The 15332-nt window shown below is 42.7% G+C and overlaps 1 protein-coding gene across 2 annotated transcripts in view; it reads left to right on the forward strand.

Annotated features, from left to right (window-relative positions):
• Positions 1 to 15332, forward strand: part of LOC126248805 (uncharacterized) — a 591690-nt gene that overhangs the window by 396205 nt on the left and 180153 nt on the right. For both annotated transcript variants that reach the window (XM_049950200.1, XM_049950201.1), the window contains exons 4-5: positions 11017 to 11096; positions 12483 to 12595. In XM_049950200.1, the coding sequence (XP_049806157.1) occupies positions 11017 to 11096; positions 12483 to 12595 (193 nt within the window). The remainder of the gene's footprint in view (positions 1 to 11016; positions 11097 to 12482; positions 12596 to 15332) is intronic.

The raw sequence follows: 15332 nt of genomic DNA on the forward strand, positions 1-15332 counted from the left end.
CTGTACTAGTGCCGACATTGTGCATGCTCTGTTGCCTGTGTCTATGTGCCTGTGGTTCTGTCAGTGTGATCATGTGATGTATCTGACCCCAGGAATGTGTCAATAAAGTTTCCCCTTCCTGGGGCAATGAATTCACGGTGTTCTTATTTCAATTTCCAGGAGTGTATAAGGAGTTTTAAACGTTCCTTCATCAGTTGGTTCAGATGCAATGTCGTACACTTCGATTTTAAAAGAACCATCATTTGTATTATGTGAAAATTACTTCAGGCCAGCCGGCGGATGTGGCCGAGCGGTTCTAGGCGCTTCAGCCTGGAACCGCGCGACCGCTATGGTCGCAGTTCCGAATCCTGCCTAGGACATGGATGTGTGTGATGTCCTTAGGTTAGTTAGGTTTTAGTAGTCCTAAGTTCTAGGGGACTGATGACCACAGATGTTAAGTCCCATAGTGCTCAGAGCCATTTGAACCATACTATTTACGGATTGATCCCTTCAGTTGCAACAGGATATAAGATTGTCGAGACCACCACCAATGAATATACCTTCCAGTGACTGTTCAGACATTGGACTATATGGAGTTGCATATTGTGAATCATAGTAATCAATTTGTTGACTTTCGTGGTGAGGAAATTGTTATACAATTACATCTAATGCAGGATGGGTGTACAGTATAAAACCAGTGCATGCAATCCGTAACATTTCACTTCGCTACTGAACAGCAAAGTGATAACACATGCCAGCTAAGAGTTACCTTGAAACCTGGCAATGACGTTCCCAGTCAGTATAACCAGTCCAGCAGAGAATAAAGAGCGAATTATACGTCAGGAATAATTCTCGCAGGAACCTCATACTTCAACCTGTAACAAGGATGATCAAATTAGGATTGTCATTCAGAATCAAGACGCGCTGACCCTTCCATGCAAGACTTCCATGTATTAGGATGGATCATTCAAGAAAACCGATGGCAGCACTACAGTGGGATCCAAGCTCTCAGATAAAGCTCCAGCTTTCCCGTTTCAAGAGATGCACTGTGAAATTAGTCTGCAAGTTTACATAACATTAACCCTTAAAACATAAATCTCTGCACCACTCACGGATTTGAGTGGTTTACATAATGCAGGACGGTTCATGTACGATCTGATGAATAGAGCAGCGGCAGAAAGCAAATGATTTACTGCATGCATACCTCTAATATATGCTTAGGGCTACTTTGAGGACATGAAGCAGATTATTATGAATGATAAACAGGAATAGTGGAGCAAAGCTGGCATCAGAGCATTTTGTTGGCGCAGGTTACCTGCATGAGGGGCAGGTATGCACTCAGGGAAAACCTATTGTTCTCCTATGATTGACAGGCACTTAACCTATTGTTCCCCCTGCCCCCCCCCCCCCTCCCTCCACACCACCTCTCATGAAACCTCACCCCTCGCTGCTACAGGTACACTTTCAGGTCTGAGGTATAGGAGTAGCCCTTCTCACTCTTTCCGATTAGATTGACTACTGAATTAAATTGATCAATTAACTAACCACTTCCCCTGACCTCTCCCAGAAAATGGCAGGAAGTTCAAATTCCATCAGGACAATGAAACACACCACAGCTACCTCCATTAACCCAATAAAATGGTGGGAAAATAGGTCACTTGGGCTACCTCCACTAAGCTAACTCATCTGACCGCCACTTCTTCCTAGGAATTGGCAGTAAAAGGACTTGGCCAATGCCAGGTAGGATGGATGCAAGTCTTCATTTTACAGGCAGTCTTTATTTAAACAGTTACAGGCAGTACCTCCATCCAATGTGTCCAGCATGAGGTCCAGAGTCCAACTGACCTAATACACAGTACTGCCATGAGAGTGCGCTGTCGTCCCTTCCGTGGCGTAATCCAAGATGGCGGTATGGGGGGAAAATGGCGGGAAAATGACTCGACCTAGTGCTGCTGGAGAGAGGAAGGAGTGTACTTCATTTATTTTGGAACAATTTATTTATGGATGGATTTGACATAGTATATTTATCACACTGATGCAAAACACTCGATGTGACGTGCTTGGGGTCACACTACACAGCACACAGAGCTGCAGACCACTCGTAAATCACCGAAATAATGGACTAAATTGATGTGCAGAAAGGCAAACAATTTGTAAATTGTCAAAATAATACATCTAAAAGACTCTACAAACACGCCTGTTAATAAACTGTTGAAATCATGAACTGCACACCTGTTCACGAAATAATGCAACAGACACGAAAACAACTCGTAAATTGTCAAAATATAATGCATGTGTAATGCTATGAAAACACTCACAATGCTTAAACATCTGAAAACACTCGTGTAGGTACGAAAAGGGGTCACTATACTTTGAAGCACCTAGCTTCAACTACCTTTCAAGGTCCTCCATATTTTGGATGGAGGAAGTGGGTGATTGGATGACCTTGAAAGGTAGTTGAAACTAGGTAGTTGAAACTAGGTAGTTGAAACTAGGTAGTTGAAACTAGGTAGTTGAAACTAGGTAGTTGAAACTAGGTAGTTGAAACTAGGTAGTTGAAACTAGGTAGTTGAAACTAGGTAGTTGAAACTAGGTAGTTGAAACTAGGTAGTTGAAACTAGGTAGTTGAAACTGTAGTGACCCCCTTTTTGTACCTTTATGAACGACATGTCGGTTCATACATGAGCCTGGTAAATGTATTTTAAATCCAGATTGTCCTGTTTGAATGCTATAATTAGGTTTGCATTATCCCTTACCAGCTGTTTCAGGATTCTGGAATATGTTTGTCTCAGATAAAATACATAACAACCTTACGGCGACTGAAACAGAAGTATCGCCTAATTTGATCTCGGGTTTCCACAGCAACATCGTCAAATATGAACACTGTGTTTGGCTTTACTTCTTCTGGTGAAGGCATATCGCTGCTCTCACTGAATGTCTTGTATGTCACACCATCTACACCCTGCAGAATCTCCTGTAATAGTTATTTGGGCTGAAACTGTTCTTGAAACTACACTACGTGCTCAAAGCAGACTGCATCCGGATGTGTTAGCAGCGACTTCAGAACGTTTGTCTTGCCACAGCTGGATGGACCTCCAATTATTGCACATATCTTGCCGAGGAGGAGTGAACCATTCTTCTTCTTCTGGTCTTCTTGCGCACCATCACAGCTCCAGTCGCTTACAACAAAGTCTTGAAGCTTCACCCACCCTGCCATGATACCTACTATGTCAGGTACTGGCGTGCAATGGGTTTTTACGGAGAATTTAGTTAAATGACATAATTTTCTACTGTTCCATGTTTCCAGTGAAAATACTGGGCAATAGCTTTAGTGCTTGTAATATAATAAGAGGTAGGAAATAAAACATACATACCTGGTTATATACACTTTCTCTATTCAGTTATCATACACAGGATGCACGACATTAACTGGTTCTTTATCTTAACGCCAGTACAGAATATAGAAAATAAAGCCGCCTTGTAAGCACAGACTCAGCATGTGTTTCTCTCAAACTTGACTGGCAATACATTAGTTTTCGCCTGCACCATACTGACCCACTGTTCGAAGATGTCTACATGCACACTGTTGATACTTACGTATTCTGCAATGTCTTTATACACATCTTTAACACAAGAAAGCTATCTGTTCAGTCTTTCCAACACAATGGATAGTACCATCTGTAGATCGAAACAGTTTTGAATGGTGGAGAGCTATAGATAAATGGATGTGTTACCTGATTTCACACTGACTACAGAGTCATTGTACACTGTTCTAATGGATAGCGTTAGAGCAGCACAGCAAACGTCTGGAAGACGGCGGCTCGGGTCATACTCGGCAGTCAACTGCTGCATAATGTACGCTTTTGGACGTAAAAGTTCATTCCATTCCGCCTCCATAAACCGCACTTCAGTACTTTCAATTGCGCTCTCGATCTCTATCACAATGCGCCACTCTCTGTCTGTGGTTTCTTATATGCCAATATGTAAACGTTTCGAACCACTAACGGTTAAATTACACACTGAAGAGATCAGTGGTGCACAGGGCTTAATTGGTATCTTCTCACCCACTACATCTTCACTTTGTCAATACAGTATCACTGGAAAATTCTGTGATGGCGCGAATGATGGAGGCCAGTACCGAGCTGCGTGCTGCGTGTCTTCAGCTGACAATAACAGTTGATCGTCGTGCTCCATCAGGATGACCAGGTGCGCGACAACATCCCAGAATGCTGCCGCTGCTGCGGGTTCCGACGGGCTGGGACACGTCGCTGTTGCAGACCCCGACAGGCTGGAGGACGTCGCATCCGCTGATCCAGAAAGAAGAAAAACCGTTACAAGGGATGATAGAAGCACAAGACCCTCCACGGCAGTAAACATAGGCATTAAGCAGGGAGTACTTACTCTTCCACAGCTTCTTTGTATTCCGTTGCTGCTGCTGTGGCTGGACAGCGCTGGACGATCGCGACTGGCGCTTCATTCTGGGTGAGTGACTGCAGCTGAGTCTGCAGAGCTGCTAGGCCCGCCTTACGTCTCTTTTGTGATCGGATGCTGCGTTCCTATTGGCTACTACAAATTCCAAGCGCCTCTGGTGGTTTAATTGTGTTAGGGGGGGGGGGGGGCGCACTTAGGCTTTCCGCCCAGGAGGACCAGGGTTAGAGTCCCGGAAAGGGTATTGCCAATTTTTAATTTCGCACCAATTCCCGGGTGGGGGTGGGGGTGGGGAGGGATGTCTGCACAGCCCTGGGACAAAGAAATTCCCACCAAAATTCGAAATTCCCGCCAATAGGGTATGTTGGGGGCAGAGGGGAGGGGGAGGAGGGAGCTGGGCACACGTACAGCTTGGAAATACACGTGATGTCATCTGGGCGGCGGGGGTGGGCGTGGTCGGGGCAGAGGTGGGGGTGATTAATTGATGAATTAAATTAATTTTCATATGAATTTGATATCCAAAGTGTGCTACAAATGCCAACTTCCTACTATTCTCATTTTGGTACAGAGAGAATATGGTATCAGCAAGATAATACGGAAAATGCTTCACATAAGTGTGTTAGACGAGGATCATTGGAAACTTCCAGAAGTTCTGAATTCCGGTACATATCTATCACTAACATTCCCTCTTCGGAGGTTATCGAGTACCCAGGGCTACCGACTGCAAGAAGAACGAAATGGTCTATTAAAACTTCCCCTAAGGTGCAGATGCCCAGATTCATTGTACTTGACAACTGAAAGTTAAGTAAAGCGAGAGTTTACCTGAAATCGGAATTCTGGCCATGACAATTTATATCTTTAGTGGGATGAAAATATATACAATCTAGCATATGCTGTGTATCAGAGGTTTCGTGCTTCCTACTATGAAAGGGAGGGAGAGAGGGAGGGAGTCAACTCAGTACACGGAAGTTCAAAGAACTATCACCGATCGTTGTAATAGCCTGCTCAAAACAGAATGAGATGATTAAATCTGGACCTATACATGTACAAAATCAGTTTTAATCTTCTGCAAATTTCCCAAAACACACTGCAACGTGTGCTGTAATTCTACAAGACCGTGTGATAAACTACTGCCTGCGCATCTGTGTTGTGCAACCAGCTGTATCAACGAACATGTGCTATGCCATTCCCAGAGCATCCCACAATGGTATCTCAAGGTGTGAGCATCACTGCAGATGCTCAAGGTTTCTATGATGATAAGCGTAAACAGTTCATATATAAAGATATTGCATTTCTAGCGTACACAGATGGCTGAATAATAGGAACATTTTCAGCAAACATTGCATCATCTAGGTCTTTCAAGGATGCGACGTGTGCTAAAACACGGAAGAATGCAAAGTGGTTAACACTTTCCTACCATGGAGTTCACCGGAATTATCCTGGCATTCCTTACAAACATATGTTGACGTCAGTTCAATCATTCGACCACACGGATACCATCACCTACGTGAAGGGGAAGAAGAAAGTCTCGTGGATATGTCGAATCTTCAAGTTTACTTCCGTTCAACACCTGGAATTCTATGGGTGTCCTGCTCTCCATCAGGAAGAATATGTGTGAAAAGTGTTGCTGTGTCTGCATATGAAAACGTAAAATTACTTTTAAGTTGGATGAAATATAAATGAATTATTAAATCGTCATGTGTGTGATTTCTCTTCACTCTTTGATAGCATATTGAAAGAAACTCTAAAGAAACTGATATAGGCATGCGTATTCAAATACAGAGACAGGTAAACAGGCAGAATATGGCACTGTGGTCGGCAACACCTATATAAGACATGCAGTTGTTAGATCGGTTACTGCTGCTACAGCGGCAAGTTATCAAGATTTAAGCGAGTCTGAACGTGGTTTTACAGTCGGCACACGAGCGATGGGACACAGCATCCACAAGGTTACGATGAAGTGGGGATGTTCCCGTAGGACCGTTCTAAAAGTGTACTGTGAATATCAGGAATACGATAAAACATCCAATCGTGACATCGCGGCGGCCGGAAAAAGATCCTGCAAGAACGAGACCAACGATGACTGAAGAGAATCGTTCATCGTGACAGAAGTGCAATGCTTCCGCAAATTGCTGCAGATTTCAATGGTGGGCGGTCAGCAAGTGTCAGCGTACGAACCATTCCACGAAACATCATCGATATGGGCTTCTGCAGCTGAAGGCCCACTTGCGTACCCTTGATGACTGCACGACACAAGCCTTTACACCTCGCCTGGGCCCGTCAACACAGACATTGGATTGCTGATGACTGGAAACATGTTGCCTGGTCGGACGACTCTCGTTTCAAATTGAACTGAGCGGATGGACGTGTACAGGTATGGAGCAACTTCATGAATCCATGGATCCTGCATGTCAGCAGCGGGCTGTTCAAGCTGGTGGAGGCTCTGTAATGGTGTGGGGCGTGTGCAGCTGGAGTGATATGAGACCCCTGACACGTCTAGATAAGACTGACACGTGACACATATGCATGCATCCTGTCTGATCACCTGCATCTATTCATGTCCATTGTGCATTACGACATGCCTTGGGCAATTCCAGTAGGGCAATGCGACACCACATATGTCCAGAATTGCTACAGAGTGGCTCAAGGCACACCCTTCTGAGTTTTAACACTTCTGCTGGACACCATACTCCGCAGAAATGAACACTACTGAGTATGAAACTTCCTGGCAAATTAAAACTGTGTGCCGGACCGAGACTCGAACTCGTGACATTCGCCTTTCGCGGGCAAGTGCTCTACCAACTGAGCTACTCAAGCACGACTCACGCCCCGTCCTCACAGCTTTAATTCCGCCAGTACCTCGTCTCCTGACTACTGAGTATATCTGGGATGCCTTGCAACGTGCTGTTCAGAAAAACATCTCCACCCCTCGTACTCTTACGGATTTATGGACAGCCCTGCAGGATTCATGGCCAGTTCCCTCCAGCACTACTTCAGACGTTAGTGGAGTCCATGCCACGTCGTGCTGACGAACTTCTGCGTGCTCGCTGGGGCCCTACACGGTATTAGGCAGGTGTACCAGTTTCTTCGGCTCTTCAGTGTATAAAAACTTTGCACGGCATTCAGATACGTTTTGTCTTTCCAAATGAATAAGACTTATTTAACATTTATTGGGAGGAGAATACCACAGATTTAGAACAAAATAACACTATCGTTTATATGTACAGCAAACATCGCAGCCTCCACCACACCCCATATCACCCCAGAGTGGTCTTCCTGCAGGTGACGTGATGTTCGCTTGAGTTGTTTGTTACTTGTTGACTATATCCCTATGGTTGGAACCGTTGAAATTTCGCTGTGGCATCACAAAATTTAGTAATGTAGTATCTTTGGTTAGAAATCTGTAGTGCCTATAGAACGTGTTATGACACCATTTATGTGGTGTGACATCTTTATTTTTACCAATGTGTTCGTTTCTAAGAGATAAACGTCGATGATGCACATAAAAGCAGTGGCGTGATGGCTTAACAATGATTTATCAATTGGGAACATGCTGCATTGTGATAGGCTGAGAGCATCACGGTATAAACGAGACCCAATGCGACGTTGAGGCATTTTTGTGACGTGACGTGACGTGACGTGACGTGATGTCATGTTGACATGACATGAGGACATGACATGAGGACAGAACTCATGAAATTGGGAAAAATGTGTACAATTTTAGAAAATAGGGGGAAATACATATCTCCCTGGTTATGATGTCTTCTGGTGTCTCGAATGATGTGATACTAAATTGTTATTAACAAATATGCTTCATATGACATAACTTTAGTTTTTTATTAACTAACAGGGACAGCCTAAAAGTCTATGGTGTTCAGCTTCTGAGTGAACTATACCCACTCAACACAAGTGCCCCAGTTACAGAGAGAGAGAGAGAGAGAGAGAAAGGGGGGGGGGGGGAAGGTAGGGCCATTTTTATTTCCATTGACAGTTGCCTGGGTGATTCCCCTGGTTCCCCAGGTGAGAGGGAGTGTTGATACTGAGGAGCCCAAGTGGGTAACTTGACACGGGATATCCGTATCAGTGTAACTTGACACTCAAGGTAAAGTTCGGCCCTTACTGTCCTTACTATTCTACTCGTGCATTGTTAGAAACTTCACAGGAATTGGTGGTGCCAGTGAATGTAGGTCCATTTCGAACAGTTTCAGAGCAAACATAGCGTAGGAAACTGCATGCAACGGACATACCGAATCGGGTACCGCGCAAATCCGATTGCTCGTAGTGATGCACGAAGCTGCATATTTTCACCGTGTCTGACTTCACGGAAACGTGACGGTAGATAACTGGAGGCACGTAGTGTTGTCCGACAAGAGACTATTCTGCCTCTGTTTAAATGATGCGAAGCGTAAGTGTATCGACCGCCAAGTGAAGTTTTTAAGTCACAGTGTGAGGATGATGTATCTGTAGGTGGTTTTGTGGTGATGCGGCTGTGTGTTTCTGTACCGTGACTTTTAACCCCCTTATTCAGGTTACAGTGAACATCAACTAGATATATTTCAGCATCGTTGGTGGCCTTAACCTTGATGATGCACACCCCCACTTTCCAAGCCATATTGATACGGATGCACATATCATTTGTGGTTCGATGAAGACTCTGGCTCTCTGTAACGCGATGTCTGGCCCACTAAATAAACCAATGTTAATCTGGTAGAAATCGTTTGTGACTTAAGAACGGTGTGTGAAGTTCAGCTATCAGCATCTCTTAGTCACTTACATTGTGTGTTCAGGAAATACATTCCGCTAAAGGTAATTTGACACAACTGCACAGTTTGTAGCACAAGCAACACGTCCAGACGTGGGTTTAGAGCTTGAAAAGGCGTAAGATAACACTTGGAGACATGATATTTATCACCGATAATAGTGCATCTGTGTATGTAAGCTTATCTTTCAATGGGCGCAGTTTTACGTGAACCATTGAGAATATCTTTCAGACGAGTTTCAGCAGGAGAACATCTGCCCTACAAAGAAGCCAGCTTAAGGGCAACCATCTTTGTCACAGCTGTTAATAGCATATCTCCACGAAACGATTACCATTGCAGTGCTTCTTACTTATTGGAGATTTTTCCTCGGTGGGACTGAAATGGGGTGCACTCGGCGTACTGCCGGCAATTGAGGAGCTACTTGAGTGAGAAGCAGCGGCTCAGGTCAAGAAAGCCGGCAACGACGGGGAGATTGGTGTGCTGACGTCGGTCGATTCATACTGGCGGATCTCTGCTTTTTCCATACAGTCGCCATTTTGCTACTCCCTAAACCCTCTTGCAGTTAGGCCCACACTTTATTTGAAACAGACATTTGATATATGACAGAAGGTGACTTTACAGAGAAAAGTGACGTGCGAATTTCACCTACAACTCGAGTCATTAAACATCTTGAAGTGCTTCAACTGGGAAGATCCCATCTACTGAAGTTCTGTAAGGATTTCCTGTAGTGCCAGTTACATTATGTGTGCCAGGTGTTGTATCAGCAAATCCTCGTTGTCTGAAAATCGTACACAGATATGTCTCTAACCTACTTGGTGTCGGAGTGCGTGCACTACCTTGGCACACCCAGTTGATTATTGAAGCTTACTTAGCTAGTTAACCAAACATTCATCAGTTTATCGGGATATTCATTTTATTCTATGATCTCCACAAAAACACATACTATAATTATATATTTTAGTGTTACCTATGTGATAAAAATATTCTAGTCATTCAGTTCCTTGTTTAGCAAAATTTTATAATTAGCGTAGCGATGAACCGTGTGCTCAGCCTTAGACACCCCTCCGTAGCTAGTGTCACGGAGCGGTTAATGCCGTGCCCCCACCGAGTGGTCATACACTACTCTTGATCAATAGGAAATAGCTTGTCACATGGACTTACAGGAACAGCCCCATTTAGCAGCAGCACCTGGTGCTGGCGTAAACTTGTCCAATCTGCAGCTGCTAATATTTTGCCTGGTGGAGTGCCCGACCGTGGAAATAGGATTTTGATGGTTTGACAGTCGGTACACACAAGGCCGGAAATGTGCACAAACTGTCAGACCCTAAAGATACAGTGAATACTATGCCTTTTTATACGTATGACACGTTTTTCTAGCCAAACACTGGATAATGGTTTAAAAAGCCAAAATTAGTTGTAGATTGAAGTACTAGTCTAAATAAAGCGCAAGTGGGAAAATTACGTATTCATTTAACATTATTTATTCACTGAGAATATGTTCATAATCACTCTTGATAATTTTCAAGTTGGAATGTGAATCTCCTGTTGTATCCGAGGTAAGTGGGTGGGAGTAGTATACCGTCGCCCTTCAGGCGTGAAATTCGATGTTTATCTGCTGTAGTTATTCTGAGTGTGTCAAATCTGTGATTTGTCTTTCCCGAGGCAGACAAAAAATGGTGGTGAGAGCAATCTTTTTATGACTAAGTATGCTACAGAGTTCTGGAAACTCTGCCACACTTTTCTAGCAAATGATGTGAAATTTGATTCCTTTATTGTAGTTTTAGAAAAACTGCTATCATATCAACGACAGAGAAGTCAAGAAGTATATAACAGTTCAATTTTATTTCAGGATACCCAGGCCTGTACAACTATCCAGATTGCTGGAGAAAGATGGAGAAGATAAGAAGAGAAGGAACAGGAAAATGTCAAGTAAGCTGAAACAACTACTAAAAGTAAAGTTCATCTTAATTGCTTAATGATACTGCAAAATACACGGAGGTGACGAGTCGTGGGATACCTCCTAACATCGTGCATGCACTAAAGTCGTTAGAACTCCCCTGCACAAATATTGAGCCATGCTGCCTCTGTTGCTGTAATTGCGAAAATGTTGCCGGTGTAAGAGTTTGTACACGAACCGACCTCTCGATTACGTCCCATAAATGTATGTCGGGCGATATGGGTGGCCAAAAACATTCGCTCGAAATGTCCAGAGAGGTCTTCAACCCAGTTGCAAGCAATTGTGGCCCGGTAACATGGCGCATTGTCATCCACCAAAACTCCATTTTTGTTTGGGAACATGAAGCCCATGAACTGCTGCAAATGGTCTACATATAGCCAAACAACCATTTCCAGCCGGTGATCGTTTCGTTTGGTCCAGAGGGCCCAGGCCATTCTACGTATAAACAGCCCACATTATTATGGAGCCACTACCGGCTTGCAGAGTGCCTTGTTGGCAACCTGGGTCCATGGCTTTGTGGGTTCTGTGCTAAACTCGAACCTCTTACCAACAAAAATCAGGACTCATCTGACCAGGCCACAGTTAGTCAGTCGTCGATCGTCCAAGTCATATGGTCACGAGCCCAGCAGAGGCGCTGCAGGCACCCGCATCGGTCGTCTGCTGCCATGGCTCTTAACCAAAAATTACGCCGCTCTGCCATGACGAATACGTTCGTCGTACGTCCCACAGTGATTTCTGCGGTTCTTTCGTTGCTTCTCTGCTAGCACTGACAATTTTACACAAACGCCTCTGCTCTCGGTCGATAAGTGAAAGTCGTCGGCCACTGCGTAGTCCGCGGTGAAAGATAATGCCTGAAATTTGGTATCTTGGCACAGCCTTGACACTGTGGATCTCGGAATATTGAATTCCCGAACGATTTCCTAAATGGGAATTTCCCATGCGTCTAGATACAAATACCATTCCACGTCGAAGTCTGTTAATTCCCGTCGCGAGGCCATAATGACGTTGGAAACCTTTCCACCTGAGTACGAATGACAGGCCCACGAATGCACTGCGTGATACTACCGTTATCTGTATGTGTGTGTGCATCGCTATCCCGTGACTTCTGTCACCTTAGTGTAAACCAGTAGGTGACGTGTTGACGTCATAACTGCCTAAGTCGAGGAATCTTACGAAGTCCACACTGTGCCGTTTTATTTGTCCACAAATACTACAGCTCTAAACCTAATAATAATGTGTAAACTTTAAGCAAATGTAGCACATTCATGTTGGCTATCATAAGGAGAAGCTGGTGAATATTTTGTTCACTCAGACTTTGATTTAATACGCGACTCTAAACATCATAATTTATTTTGCAGAGGGCATTCCGAAGTATGAAGTATTTCTGGGAGGATCATGTAATCCAACTACATGGCGGCAAGACACAGCAATCCCAATGCTTAAGAGACTTGGAATCACCTATTACAATCCTGTAAGTGTGTGAACTACCGCAAACTGAGCACTGAAAGGAACTGTTTTCTCTAATACTGTAGTCTGCATGGCATTATTGTGTTTTTGTATACGGGATATACGAAGAATAAATTTGCATGTTCAGTAATAATATAAAAGATAGACTGATTGGCGGCATTTACACACAATCGGCAGTGAAATTCTTTTGATCAACTGTTGACTGCATATCCTTCAAATGGATTCGTTGTTAGATTCTGTTTTCAGAAAGGGTCATAGGATGCCCTGTTTTCTCCTGCGTTTTTCTAATAAAGTTCCACAAGATATTTTCGTAACTAACATCTTTTCCAGTGAAAGTACATAGTATTCATCCATAAAAAATTATACTTATCTAATGTTAACTCTGGATTTTTCGATGTGTTGCATTCTTAACTTCGAGTAATGTGTGTTTCCTTTGACAACGATTTTGAAAATTGATATTTCCTGTACATCTAAAAGAAGTCAGTAAGTTCTCTTTATGGTAGCGCAATGTCACTTTCAAATGACGTAGTGTATTCTAACGCACATTTATTAGCATGGTAGAATTTTTAGGTACACACGCTTTTTTTTTCTACATGTTAAATATGCACATACATACTTAAATAAAATTTTTCTCTAAAAAATATTTTTTTTTTGGTGTTGGATATGGCAACAAAGAAAATAGTTACTCCACCTTACTGTGTTTAACGGTGAAGTTATCAATGTCTTTTAATGAATGTTAAACAATAATATGTTTCGTTGGCTTCAACTGCAGAAAATTTCATTTATACAGCTTTAAAATCTTGGACTTGGCTGCATGCAGCAGCTGTAGAATAGAATCTTCATGGGGATAAAGTGAAATACAGCCAGTTAGCTGCAGAAATGAAAGGTTGATCAAAATCCCTTGACCTAGTTTTCCATTTCTTAAGAAACGTCTTCTTCAGAAGGATCAATGGTTACAACTATTACAGTTAAAATTATATAACCGTTAAAATATAGGTATACAGAAAACGTTAAAAATAACTCAATGCCATACAAGGAGTTGTTTACACATACTGGTTGCATAATGTTGTTAGTGAAAATCACTAAAATGGCTTAATAATTAAAATATTATAATATTAGAACTGTAACATAGAAACAAGGGATTTAGTGACTGCATGATATTACTGAGACCCAACATATGGCCATTTATTTGGTTATTGCCCAAAGCAATTCCTTTTTAGTCAATGAATTACGTAAACTATAAAGTAACTCAAAGTACATCATGTGTGAGTGAAGGAAAGGGGGTGGGGGAGTTAGGAGGAAAGGAAGGTGGGAAAGAGGAGGGGTAGTAAGTAAAAGTTGGTATAGTTGTCTGGAGCCGAGCGATCGCTACGGTCGCAGGTTCGAATCTTGCCTCGGGCTTGGATGTGTGTGATGTCCTTAGGTTAGTTGGGTTTAATTAGTTCTAAGTTCTAGGCGACTGATGACCTCAGAAGTTAAGTCGCATAGTGCTCAGAGCCATTTTTGTTATAGTGTTACATAATGTGCAGTCTGTACTAAAGACCAAAAGGGAATGTTATCTACAGAAAGAATAAGTGAAAGTCTAAACAGAACCATTTACATCATCAACATATTATTGGAGGTACTAGGCCTACTAATACCGAGGAAGTAGGTAAAGAAGCAAATGAGCTCTTGATTATCGCCTTCGACTCAAATCCTCTCTGTTGTTATCAAAAGTAACGACCTGAAACTGTATAGAAACTTCCTATTTTTAAGTTGCACCTGTTCATTTAAAATACAGATACTTTTCCTAGTGAAATGCTTAAAAATGTCTAATTCTTCCAACAAATATAGTCTACTCTGCAGTCTTATTTCTTATTCCGGAGTCTTCTGATTCTGTACAATATGTTACCAAGAAATTCTACTGAACGGAACTTCTTGCTCTCTCTTCATATTACTGTTACCTAAAGTTGACCATTTAGAAGCTTTTTTTTCCAATGGAGTCAACGAAACTTGGGTTATTCTCGTTATAAATTGCGATTGATATTACATTTAGTTCTTCTTGAAAACTATGCCGGGGTAAAGGCGTGCACACTGCACTTTATATTACAGAGTGAAAAAATGCAGTTTTGTGGGATTGTTGGTGGTTAGTCTCATGGAATAGCACTGTCTGTGTAGGTGGGTTTACGGAAGGTATCGAAATTAATTTTGTCTTACTGTAAAATTAGTTCCGAATCTTCTAAATCTTTCGGCTAATCAGTGTATCTGCTAAAATTCTGGCATCCCATTGCTAAGCTAAAATGAGGTTCATACATTTTACCATTGAACTGAAAGTCACTATACTTTAACACTATTTGCATTAGAATCACGAGCTCAGGTATTTGTAGTTCTTTATTAAGTCATCTAATCTGAAACATTTGTAAAAGGATTATTATTTTCAAAAACAGAAACTTCATTGATCTTAATGTGTAGAAATCTAGCCAAATTGTGATGAGCACTACTTACGTCATGAACAGTTGGGCAGACTGGGTGGCGTTTTTTTCTGTACCTTGAACTTACAACTTACGTGGGCCGCGTGGTCCGAGGCATCTAGTCACTAGTCACGGTCCGCGCGGCTCCCCTCCCCCCCCCCCCCCCCTCGTCGGATGGGGAGTGTGTGTGTGTGTGTGTGTGTGTGTGTGTGTGTGTGTCGTCCTTAGCGTCAGTTAGTTTAAGTAGTGTGTAAGTTTAGGGACCGATGACCTCAGCAGTTTGGTCAGATA

The sequence above is a fragment of the Schistocerca nitens genome, chromosome 3 (assembly GCF_023898315.1).
Source record: "Schistocerca nitens isolate TAMUIC-IGC-003100 chromosome 3, iqSchNite1.1, whole genome shotgun sequence".
In the NCBI taxonomy this organism is placed as follows: domain Eukaryota; kingdom Metazoa; phylum Arthropoda; class Insecta; order Orthoptera; family Acrididae; genus Schistocerca; species Schistocerca nitens.